We start from the raw sequence: 12,972 nt of genomic DNA, 5'->3' as shown, positions 1-12,972 counted from the left end.
TATGGAGTGTTGTCTTCCTTGTGCCAAGTGCTCGCCTTTGATAGTACCTTTGGATCGGTATCCACAATAGTTGTGTTGCCCTGTTGGCGCTAATGGTTGTTAGAGATTGGCATGCAGGGAAGGTGCCATTGTCATGGACCGAAGAACTAGGCGTGATTAGATCTTCCGGAAGATAGAGTTTCTTGGGTTAAATAAGCAGTGTTTACTTTATCGAGACTGGTGGTAACCTTCCACGTGTGAAAGCATGGACTCTTCAACCATACCTATGCTTTCGAGAGATATCACATCTTGTTCATCCCCACTAAAACCATGAAAACAACCACCACCAAAGGAACCGCCATGCATGAAATAAACCCTATAAAAGTATAAAGGAAACCACACAACAAAGTGTGTACTTACTTATAGGTTTACTTATGCGTGAATGGCTGGAGTAAATGCAATATATTTTAAGCATTATCACCCGATAAACAAATACCCCTTTCCTTCTAAAATGCATTATCTGTTGTAATAGCAAGTCACTAATTAAGGAAAAATCTTTGAACAATAGTCATTTCATAGTACAACATAATAATAGAGCCAAAACTAATAGACGCATCTTGCATAACAAAGGAGAAAGTAGTGCATGCCTAGAAGTGCTTCATGGCTTCCAGTAAATCCAATGAAGAGAGTAAATCAACCTCGTGCAAGAACAAGCGCGCGACCCGCACTACGTTTCCAGGGCCACTGAGGCTCGTGACGACGGGCGCTTTCTCCGTAGTTCCAAGGTCGAGCCGGAGAAGCTCACCACTGTTTATACCGGATCTTGGCTGGGATAGGATGACGGCACCGCTCCTCTCCCCGAATCCCTCGATACTCAACGGCACAAGGGCATATTCAAAGGGAGAGAACCCCACCTGCCTCGCGATCTCCAGAGTGTTGATCACCACCTGTCGGCTCCATGTCACCGCCGCAGCCGCGGACATAGGCAATGCCAACGTCCACATCGCTATGCCGCAGCTCTCGGCGACTAGCAAGGACAATCGACCGCGCACTGAGGCCAGGTGGAGGTGCTCGTTTTTCTTATTGGTCGCCATTCTGGAGAAGCAACCCCGTGGGAGCTTAATCATCGTCGCCTCCCGCGCGTCGAGGTCCAGAGCGAGGACATGGTCCCAATAGGAGACGGCGTGGACATGACGAGGCCAGTAGACGGTGCGACCGATGACGGCGGAGCAGTAAGAGCCGACATGTTTCTCTTGGTGGGGATGAAGACCTGGTGGATGGCGCTCCATTGACCGCCCTTGGACGAGAATGTCTGGTGGAACTGTATGTTCTTGTCAGCGACGAGCAGCTCAAAGGAGCGGCCGGCGTCACCGATGCTGAGCACGACGTGGAGGTGCGCGTCGGGCAAACTGGCGGGTGGGAGTGAGGTGACATGACCGGTGAATGCGTCGCACACCCGCAGCTTGACATCAAGGCCTTGGGGGCGCCGGCAGAGGACGAGCAGGCTGCCCCGCGAGGCCACGGCCGTGAGCGAGTCCGGGAAGCTAAGTTCATCGAGGCGGGCAGCGAGCTTTGTTGGCCCTGGGGTGTGGATGACGCGGTGGGTCGTGACATCGCCGCGTTCCCGGTAGGAGACGCCGAGGAGGAGGGCGGGATCAAAGCCGCCGTGGTCGTGGGCCGTGATGCTGCGCCGGAAGGCCGGGTCGAGGATGCCGCGCCGAAGGATCCTGCTGGTCGCGGCACAACGGACGATGGTTGTAACGTCTGTGCGAGCAATGATTTCGAGAAGGAGATCCACCGGGAGGGCCTCCCACGACGGCGCCGCCGCTGTCCGGCTGCACCAACGTTTCGACATTGTGGAGCTGTGCACCACTCCCATTGCCTTTTCTTTTTGGCCCTCTCGTCTTGATCCACCGGGAGCGATGATTTCGAGAGGGAGATGAGATCCACCGCGAGGTCTAGGGTCTCTCGCATCTTGAACTAGCTTAGGAGTCTGCCGTAAATAAAAAAGCAATGGGAGGCACGGTTTAGGAGAGCTGCTACAACCGAACGGTGAATCCCTTTTTTTTTGCGGGTAACCGAACGGTGAATCCCAATCCAAGGTGAAAACAAACTACTAGAATCGGGAGTAGTACACGGATTATTTAACAGTTCAACTCATCAAATACTACCATTGCCAATGGCCTTGGTAGTGCATAAATCGTGCAGAAAGCCATCGTCCGTGTAGCACTGCTCTTTCAACAAACACCTTGCTTGCGCCTCAGGCTCGCCGGCGACCCTCACATTACTTCTCCTCTTCCTCTTCCTCCTCCTCCTCCTCCTCCTCCTCCTCCTCATCGTCATTGTCCACGATGGATCCGGCGCCCATGTCCAGCGTGAACCCGTCCCACCCCTCCCCATCGGAGGCGTCCTCCTCGCCGTCCGCGGCGGCCGCCGGCTCCACCGGCTCCAGGTCCTCGACGTCGCCGTAGGCGTCGGCCTCGCCGTCTGATGTGGAGTACCCGTCAGGCCTCGTGGGAGGCATCCGCCGCGCCATGCGCGCGTAGCCCCGGCCCTCGACGGCGCGGAGGCGGGCATCCGGCTCCGGGCGGCGTCGGACCAGTGCTGCCGCGGCCGTCACTGGACGGCGAGGGAGCCAGGCCGCGCGCCCATGTACCAAGAAGGCCGCGCGTCGGAGCATGCCGTGCCGCGTCTGTGCTGTGCCAAAGCGTGGGAACCGGATGAGTGCATACTGAACCTTTCCCCAGAAGCTAGAACGACAGGGGCGAAAGGAGAGCGTACCGCGATGTTACCGAAGCCGCAGGGCGAAACGGCGGCGAGCGGAGCGGCTCGCGGGATTCTGCAACAAAGAAACGGCGGGGATGTGGAGGAGGGGATAGGGAAGAAGATGATGAGGCGGCGGCGGCAGAATTGTTTCTCCTTCTCGTAGTGGGGGACGCCGGATGCCTATTTTTTTTTCAAGGGACACCGGACGTACGCAAGCGAAGGCCCACGAGGCCCACGAGGCATACAGGCTGTGCAGAATAGCCGAGCCCAGCAAAAGTAGGAAACCCTAAAAAAAACGAAGCAAAAGTAGGATTTTTTTTTTCAATTTCTGTTGACGAAACTCTGAGTAATAAAGGTAAGGAGACATTTTTGCTGGTGAAAAAAATTTTCTCAGGTATTCGCACAAAGTACCTTCTAGATTGGTTAGAAATGCAAAAATATTTGTGCTACTTTCACTCGAAATGTCAATGGGCATACTTGATTAGACCAGAGCTCTCACCATTGATTTTTTTTCTTTGCGTGGAATTTGGGGATCTTTATTCAACAAAAGCACACCTTTTCTGTTACATGGAAACATTGCTTATCCATTAACCAACAGGATCATAGACAATCAGGTTCTGGGCGACGGTAGGAGCGCCGTCCGGCCATGCGGCTTGGGGTTCTTTTTTTTTTGAGGGGAAAAACATGCCGCTTTATTTAACCGAAACTAGGAATGTCGTTTGAAATTACATCTAAAATAAAATCTGGTGGCGAGCCCACCCAAATCTCCGAATGGTTCTCCCCTATCCCTACTTTTGCTAGTTTATGAGCGGCTACATTCCCAGACCGACGAATCCAAGTCACCTTGGACTCCTCCATAGACCGAAGCATCGCTTTAATCTCCTCCACCCATGGGCCGGCAGCAGACAGATCCTTCTGCGGGTCGTTAAGCTTCTTGACCAAAGACAAGCAATCAAGCTCAACATGCACCCGACTGTAATTTAGATCAATCGCCATTCGAATTCCTTGCCTGCAAGCTAACACCTCAACCATCTCAGGATCAACTGTATTTGGGAAGAAGTGGCACAGTCCCGCGCGAAACGCCGCTTGGTGATCGCGAAGAACCGCTCCACCCCCTCCTTTCTCCCTGTGCCTGGAGACCGCGCCGTCGGAGTTGATCTTTACCCATCCAGCTTCAGGAGGTACCCATCGCTGAATAGTCTTTGGCTCCGATAGTGACACCCTCGTCTCGTGAGATGCTCTCCATTCTGCAACATGCACCTCCTTCTCATCGTCCTTCGCCCGGGCAAACCAATCAAGAAGCCAGGATGCTAGAGCTCGTTGGGTCTGAATGTGTCTCGGTGGTTCTTCCAACACCAAACCGCCCCGTTCTCTTAACAGCTCCCAGAACATGACTGAATGTTGGCAGCCCCAAAATCTATGCATTATAGTTTCTTCTCGGGCGCACACAACACAAAAAACTCCCGGCTTGATCCGACGTCGGTGGAGTTCTGCACCTACAGCAAGCCCATTGCGGATCATACGCCACATATGAATTTTAACCTTGCCCGGCGCACTTGTATCCCACAGCTCCAAATATCCTTTGTGCATAGCTACCGAACGCGAGGACTTCGGCTGTCCGGATCTCGTTCTGTTCAAAGCCATTCGTAGGTGGTATGCCGACTTAACGGTAAAAACACCATTACGTGTAAAATTCCACGCTAGAAAATCATCAGCCCCTGGACCACCAATCGCGATCTGTTTCACATCCGTAGCATCTGCCACTGTAAACATCTGATCCACCAGCTCCTCATTCCATGACACACCATCAGGGTTGATTAAGTGAGCCACCTTGGTTATTCCGTGTATGTATACTTGGCCAAGAGGTTTGGTACTCCCATTCCGAGAGTCGTGGTGGATGTTAATGTTGAGCCCCGCCCCAACTCTCCATATGAGGCCCTCCCTTAGCAAATCCCGGCCGTGCAAAATACTCCTGAAAGTGAACGAGCCCGAAGCTGGGCAGGAAGCGGCTTGGGGTTCGACGACTATCTTTGCACCAAAGACCGCAAGGGCATCAGCTACTTATTACAAGTTTTTTTGCATGCAAAAAAAAAGCTACTTATTACAAGTTCACGGACAATAGACTGCACTAAAACAACAAAGCTTAAACCTACAAAAGCTTTAATATCTCTAAAAAGAACCCCATTGGGAGCGAGGTCATATGTGTTGTATGTAATCGCTCGCACAAGTTCCTGTGCGTCAGAGTCCAGTACAATGTGCCAACCTTGTGCAACTTGCAAAGGGAAGGAGCACACCTAGTACAATCAGCCATGAGGCTTCTGACTAGGAAGGGAAGTTTGGTATCCATCCAACTCTCGTAACTAACAAAGAGCATCCTCGCTTAGCGCGGAGGTGCGCTGGGAAGTTGGATGATCTAGGTACATGTTGAATAGAAAGGTCACAACCGAGCAAGAGTTGTGGCGGAAGTTAAATAGGCTCACAACCTCAAGGCGGTCCACCTCCATGACGACATCCCGGAATCCTCTAAAAATGGAAAATGTAACACCATCCCAAAGAGACAGAGCTTCAGCTATTAATGGACCAGTGACTCCGTCAAGAGGTTTGCACCAAGCACCCCTTCCATCCTGATGAGGACCTAGCCACCCCGCCAACACAACCCTTGCCAAGATCACTATTTATGCTAGCATCGGTATTTTATCTTAATGTAGCAAGTTCCCCGGGGGTGCCAACCATGGCCTGACATAGTCAAAAGCTTGTTCACAAGGGAAGTTTGAGGTTGCAATTAAGTGTTTCTCTGATTGTGCACATTGATACAATCAGATCAAACTTCTGTTTATCATGCGTTCACCGATTCCTAGAATGCCAAATAGACCACATTACCGAGATTATATTGGTTCTTGTGTGCTCCTAAAGATGCGGGTCATGGACAATATCTGGGGCCCATGTATTTGGGTGAAGCTGCAGGAGAGAAGTTGAACCAGAGCTAAGCTCCATCCCAAAACCACTTTGCATGTGAACAATGGATCAAAGCATGTATGAGATCCTCTTCCTTCGCCATGCAAATATACAAAGACTATCATCTTTAATGTGTCATCCATGCAGTGAGTGCTCATCCGGGACAATTCCTTTGAGCAACATCCACCAAAAAAAAAACTTTATTTTCAACACAACCTTATGCTTCCATGCTTCCATACAGCATGACACACCAGACCCTTTTCTTTGCGACAACTTACGCATCTAGGAACGCACGCGTGTGAAGGCCCGAGAGGCCCATAGGAAAGCCCAACGTGTAAGAGTTGTGTGGGTGCACAACAAAAGGTAGGACTTTTTTTCAATTCTACTTGATGAAAAAGAGCATGAATTTTTTTTGTATCGTTGTCAAATCGGAGAAGTTTGTGATACTTTCACTTGAAATGTCAATAGGCGTACTTGATTAGACAAGACCTCACTATGGGAAATGCTATCTGACTGCCGTCGTTTTTTAACAATCTACAATGAACGTGGTAGCTGCCATAGAATGACTGCACGGATCTTGGGGCAGGGGAGAGGAGACACGTCAACTCTAAAATGTGATGAATTTGTTTCAATTATCTGAGCAAATAGTTTTCAGAATTTCAATATATTTTTTAGGATATGGGGTCTACTAGATGATAAAAAAATCCCCAAAAAATTGAAACTTGCCATCCAAAAAAAAGTTGTCATGACAACTAAAGTTGTCATACTCACGTGACTATATTTACCATAACAAACGTTCGGAGTTGCCATGCATTTTTGTGACACATGTGGCACTTAGTAGGGTCCAATAAGAATTGATGTCCGACTGAATCACGATCTTTTCACAATGTTTTCATTGCTTTTGTTCCTGCACGATATCTCATGTCTAGATATAGCCGTGGTTTTAGTAGAAATAGAAATAGCAAAACTTCGTAAAGGTTTTGCCGCAGCATTTTCATACGGTCTGTACACTTTGTGCAATTCTACTACTTTGAATAAATAAACTATAGTTTGAATGAATGATGCGCAAAAATAAAAAAAATCCCCAATCGATAACGCAGTAGACACCATGCATGTTCAGAAAGATTTCATGGCTTGAAGCAAAGAGGTCAAATCCGTCTCATGCAAGAAGACGCACGTGATGGACCCATCTGTCCGGTTAGGGATCCTGGTGACGGCCCTGGTTCCTAGGTCGAGCCTGAGGAGCTTGCTTCCGTCCACCCGCACAATAACAGCTCCGCTCCTCTCCCCGAACCCCTCCAGAACAATTGGCAGAGACGAGCTAACCAGCCCCACCGCCTTCTCAATCTCTGCCCTGCCTACCAGCAGCTGCCGGCTCCATGTCGCCGTGTAGTCTGGCGATGAGGCCGGCGTCAACGTCCACATCGACAACCCACCTGTCTCGACGACGAGCAAGCTCAGAAGGCCACGCACGGAGGCCAAGAGCAGGTGCTTGTCTTTCTTGTGAAGCATCATTCTAGACAAGCACTACCGGACTTGCGGCCTATGTCGACGGCCAAGGGCCGTCGGCATAGGTCTTCTCCCGTCAGCATAGATCTATGCCTACGGCAACCGTCGGCATAGCCCTGTCGACATAGATCATGTCAGCGTAGTCTTGTCAGACCGCCGACATAGTTTTGCCGTCGGCATAGGGGCCTATGCCGACGGCTGCCGTTCGGCCGTCGGCATAGCTTAGCCGTCGGTAGTGTTTTTCGCCCGACGGCAACGGACGACGCCGTCAAAAGCGCCGAGGAATCACGAGGAGCCACGTGGCAGAGGTATGCCGACGGCTTAGCCGTCGGCATATGTGTAGATCTATGCCGACAGTTTGGTCGTCGGCATACCTCTGCCACGTGGCTCCTCGTGGTGCCTCCTGGCTGCAGGGCTATGCGGCATAGCCCTGCCACGTGTCAGGCCCTGGGAGCCCTGGGCGCATCTATGCCGACGGCTTTGCCGTAGGCATAGATTTTTTCCCCTGTTTTTTTTTCAATTCATTTTGACAGCATATCAAAGCAGAAAATATGGGATTATGCAGAAATATGACAGTTCATCATATAAACATACTCAAGTTCATCATCATCATTTAAACATACTCAAGTTCATCATCTAAAGATCATCACCGGCGAAAGTTCATGAACATAAGTAGTGCAAGACATGAAACATCATTTCAAAGTAAGAACATGAAAGGTATGGCACGACATCAAGCATGATCACTGCCGCCAAAACCACCACCGCCAAGACCACCTCCGCCAAAACCACCACCACCAAGACCACCTCCGCCAAAACCACCACCGCCAAGACCACCTCCGCCAAAACCACCACCGCCAAGACCACCTCCGCCAAAACCACCACCGCCAGGACCATGATCACTCTGCCAGATCGGAGTGACTGGGGTCGACATAGCAGGAGTCGAGCCACCGCCCCCCTACATGTTTGAGAGAAGATTGTAACGGTAAATATGACATGATAGTGTTGAATGAACGAGAACTAGTTTGTAAGTAGTTAGGCAAATGTACTAACCGGACTATCACCGCCTAGTGCCACCCATTCCTCGAACGTGGGAATGTGTGGGGCCTCTCCCGCAGGTGGTGGTGGGGGTCCAACTTGTGGTGGCTCCGTGCGGTTAGTCCAAGATGCCAACATAGCCTGGATGTTAGTTAAACAAGCAAACTAGAAGGTCAGAAGGAATGAAATTGCAAATTTTAGCTTGGTTTTAAGAGGGCAAAACTAACCACCATCGCTTGACGGTTGTAATCATCGTTTGCCTTCACTCGTTGCAAGTACTCCCACACCTCAATATGCCTATGCTCGTGAAAGGCCTGATATGCCTACAAAATTGAGGTTGTTTCTAAGTGGGCAGTGTTGAAAATAAACTGAGAAAGTTAGAGACAAAGAAGATAAGGGGAAGTACTTACAGCACGCTGGCGGGCTAAGGGAGGCTGCGAACGCCCCGTACTCTCTAACGGGCTCGGGTTGGTAGCCCGAAGCCGTGTGTACGAGACCGATTGAGTGATCAAGCCATCGAAACACGGATACCAGCCATGGGACTTCCCCTCGATGGCCACCACCGCCGTGTCGACAATCTGAGACTGGGCGACCTCAGGAACAGGAACATTTGGATGCAACTTCTCAAACTGCTGAGTGTAAGACTCCAGGTGCTCCTCGGTCTTGCCGTAGTACTTGCTCTCGCCGTCCTCGCGATCACTCCGCTCGCGGGCCAGCTTCCAGGACTCAATGTCTGAAAGTGGCCTTTTCAACTTGTCCTCCTGCAACGTCAGGCAAAAGTTAGCCATACATAAGAACATGACGGTAAAGAAGAACAAAAATGCATCATGCATATAGATATACCTTCATGCCTTGAAGCCCCAGTGGTTCCTGTTTCCTTGGCCGTGTGTCCCGTCTCTTCCACGGTTAGCCCGGGCCTTGCTGCTCTTGGCAGCAAACTCTGCATCATCGCCGAGACACCTATCCACCAAACTCGCCCATCTGTCATCCCTTCCATAGCACCAAAGAGGAACAACCTATGCAAATTTTGGAAGAATGATATATGAGCACGAAACATATAGTTGACTGCTTGAAACAATGAAAAGTCAGTAATAGTTACCTTCATGAACCGCTCCCTGCTCAAGGTAAGTCGTTGCCTCTGCGCTTGAGATTTGCTCATCTGTTGATGAAGGCAGATGTGGTAGTACTGTGAGACGGTAACCCAGCGCACCTCGTACTGCAACTGATGAGCTTTCTTCTTCGCAGCCGCAAGCAAGACCACGTCGGCTCTGGCCTTGTGCTCGTCAAGAACTCTATAGAGTTGCTGCAATCATGCATAAATGAGAAGCAAACAAGGCATGAGTTGAGTGCAATGATAAAGTATGAACGAAACTGAAGACAAGTGATTCAGAAGAGAACTTACCCAAAATTTGGTGATCACGACCTTAGCGGCCGTCCCGTACTCCGCGTGGCTGGAAGCCTCGTAGTGGGCCCAGCTCATGGCCAAAACCCGCTGCTGCGGGTCCCTGTCTGGCGCGGACAGAATAGGCCCGGCCAAAACTCCTTCAGCAGGACAGTGATAAGGCCGTTTGGTTTACGACCCTTTCCATGAAGGATCCTTTTCCTGCAAAAGAATCAAAGGATTGCCATGTGTACAATAAGAAAATATTGTCATGTGTTGAAAATATGATTGAGAGGCACTTGCTCAGCCCCCGCAGGTTTAATGAGCCACTTGTGCGCCTTGATAGAAGGTGGTGTAGGTACTCCGGCAGTACCACACAGCCACCCCTGCGGAGCACCCGGTGGCAAGTCACCCCACAACTTGGGGTCAACCTCTCCTCCACCACCCTCCTCGCCCTCCTCCTCGCCCTCCTCCTTGGCCTCCTCCTCCTCACCCTCCTCCTCCTCGCCATCAGGAACATACTCCTCCTCAGACTCAGAAGCTTCCTCAGCATAGTAGGCTGTCCTGAGGTCTGCCACCTCCTCTAGGATAACTGCCTCAGCTATGGAAGCTTCAATCTTAGCTTTGTTTCCACATTTCTGTCTCAGATGCTTGTTCTGTCTCTCAAGGCCGTACTGCCAACGATTCTGCACAGCCCCCCCCAACAATACCTCGTTCGTGAGGTGCAAAATGAGATGTGTCATCGGAGTAAAGAAGCCTGGCAGGAAGATCTTCTCTAGCTTGCATATCAAATCCGGCGCCTTCTTATGCATTTCTTTTATCTTCTCAGGACATACTTCTTTAGCACAAAGCGTGCGGAAGAAATGGCTTAACTCCGCAAGCACACGCCAGACACGCTCGGGAACATAGCCCCGAACCATCACGGGCATAATCCGCTCAATCCATACATGATAGTCATGACTCTTGAGCCCAGTCACTTTGCCCGTTGAAAGATTGACCCCCTTACTTATATTCGACGCATAACCATCAGTGAACTTCACGACGTGTTTCAGCCACTTCAATGCCTCCATATTATGATCCTTTTTAAGTACGAAGTCAGCATCTGGCTTTAACTAAGATTTTCGACCGCCTGTGGGAGCCTGCATGTGTAGACATGGTCTGTCACAAATATTCTGTTGATCGACTCTAGCATTAACATTATCCTTTGTCTTATCAGGAATGTTGAGGATCATGCAAAAAAGGGACTCTGCGACATTCTTTTCGGTGTGCATCACGTCTATGTTGTATGGAAGTTTGAGGTCCTTAAAATAGGGAAGCTACGTGAAGGGGGTAATGTGAGTCCAATTGTGCGTCTCACCATAAGCTTCAAAACATTTTTTTCCCTTTACCTTTTCCTTTGCCCTCGCCCTCATCTTCGCCTGTGGCTTTTCCTTTTCCTTTGCCTTTGCCTTTCCCTTCGCCGGCAGGCTTAAGAGCTTTCAGCTGAGCAAGCACATCCGCACCAGAAAACGTTGGAATCTCGTTTACTTCACGGACAACTTTGCCTTTTGTGAAGTTCTTCTTGTCTTCCCTATCTGGATGGTTTGGAGGGAGGAACTGTCGATGCAGGTCAAAGGCAACATACTTGCCACCCTTCTTCAGCCAAATGAAAATCAAGGCCTGCATGCACACTGGGCAAGGCATCTTTCCACTTGTACACCATCCGCAGAACAGGGCATAGCCGGGAAAGTCATGCATGCAATATTGTAGCCAAACTTTCATCAAGAAATTTTTCTGCAGATGCCGGTCGTATGTCAACCTCAGGAAGTACCAAGAATGGTGCAGATCATCCACCAACGGCTGCATAAACACACTCAAATTCTTCCCCGGATATTCCGGCCCCGGAATTATAAGCGACAGAAACATGGTCTTGCGTTGCATTATGGCGCCGGGAGGGAGATTGAGCGGAATAGCAAATACGGGCCAACAGCTATATGGATTAGACGACATACCATATGGATTGAACCCATCACCTGTTATAGCAATTCTGACATTCCCAGCCTCGGCTGCTTCCTCCAGGTACCCTATATCGAATGACTTCCATGCTTCACCTTCTGATGGATGTACATTTTTTTTGGATTGTACCTTTTCTCTTCCTTGTGCCACTTCATCATTTTGGCAGACTCCTCGGTGATGAAAAGGCGCTGCAGTCTTTTTATAAAATCAAGATACTGAAGAACCTTCACAGGGATTTTTAGCTGCTGCTTCTAACCATGCTTATCGACCACCTCAATATACCAAGAGGAACTGCACTTTCTATAGTAGTTGTCGTCCGCATACTCATGCCTAAACAAAAGGCAATTCTTTGGACAAACATGTATTTTCTCTTAATCCATGGAGAACGCCTTCATGATTTTCTTTGTAGCGTACATGGTTTTCGGCAGTTCATGGCCCTCAGGCAGGCTGTTAGCCCATACTCCCAGAAATGCTTTGAAGCAACCTCGGCTACAGCCGTACTCAGCCTTGACTGCCATCAGTTGCGAGATGGCATCCAGCATAGACAGCTTGGCACCCTCATAAAGAGGTTTCTTTGACGAGGCCAAGATATCCAGAAAGGCCTTTGCGGTTTCCTCCGGCTCCTCCGCTTCATTCACTGAATGTGACGAAGGTGTCGGCTGTGCAGCAAAGACATCATCTAGCATGTCTCTAACCCCATCGTCCTCATAACCAGCGACGCGTTTTCGTATCACCTCCTCTCTACCACGGTCCTGCTGGGCAAAGTTTATCAGCATATTAAAGTTGGGCATAAATCCATGCGTGCGAAGGTGCTTAGTCATCTCACTCTTATCTCTGCGGATACGTCTCTTACATTTGGCACATGGGCATTCTGGCACCAACCTCATTGGACTACAGAATATCTCTTTCCAAAACACATCAGTTTTTTTGACCCACTCTATTGTTACTTGATTCCGACAGTAAAACCCACTATACATCCACTGATTATCTGCCATCTCTGCTTTATTGGAAGCCACACAACAAAATTAAGGATTCATTTAAATTACTCACATCAATATTTTATTTTTTACAAGGTTGACGAGAAACGACATTTAATCCACCTACATCTCTAATAGGTAAAGATGGGTCCTAATCCCACCCGAGAATGTTTAGATCGAGTACGCTGTCCATGCTCTACCCCATTATGAGACAAAATTTTGGCAACACCTCCCCGCTGTTCTCCAAATACAGGTCTCGGCAAAATGCCGAGAGAATGTGCATCCGGAGAACAATGGGGAGGCGCCGCCGAAATCCTGTCTCAAAATGGGGTAGAGCATGGACAACGTACCCAATCTACACATCCTCGGGCTGTC

At 49.7% G+C, this 12,972-nt stretch overlaps 1 protein-coding gene across 2 annotated transcripts; it reads right to left on the bottom strand.

Moving 5' to 3' along the window:
- Positions 1–2,042: 2,042 nt before the first annotated feature.
- Positions 2,043–2,887, bottom strand: LOC119306302 (acidic leucine-rich nuclear phosphoprotein 32 family member B-like). Of its 2 annotated transcripts, none has more exons than XM_037582558.1 (2): positions 2,761–2,887; positions 2,043–2,676 (listed from the first exon to the last, which is right to left on the bottom strand). In XM_037582558.1, the coding sequence occupies exon 2, from the start codon at positions 2,657–2,659 to the stop codon at positions 2,264–2,266; it is 396 nt and encodes a 131-aa protein (XP_037438455.1). In that variant the 5' UTR covers positions 2,660–2,676; positions 2,761–2,887; the 3' UTR covers positions 2,043–2,263. The 2 variants fall into 2 exon arrangements, with proteins under 2 accessions (XP_037438455.1, XP_037438454.1); XM_037582557.1 differs by having other exon boundaries at positions 2,043–2,671; positions 2,761–2,879.
- Between the last annotated feature and the right edge of the window lie 10,085 nt (positions 2,888–12,972).

This window comes from Triticum dicoccoides, chromosome 5B (genome assembly GCF_002162155.2).
Source record: "Triticum dicoccoides isolate Atlit2015 ecotype Zavitan chromosome 5B, WEW_v2.0, whole genome shotgun sequence".
Taxonomy (NCBI): domain Eukaryota; kingdom Viridiplantae; phylum Streptophyta; class Magnoliopsida; order Poales; family Poaceae; genus Triticum; species Triticum dicoccoides.
This window is presented reverse-complemented; position numbering and strand designations above follow the sequence as displayed.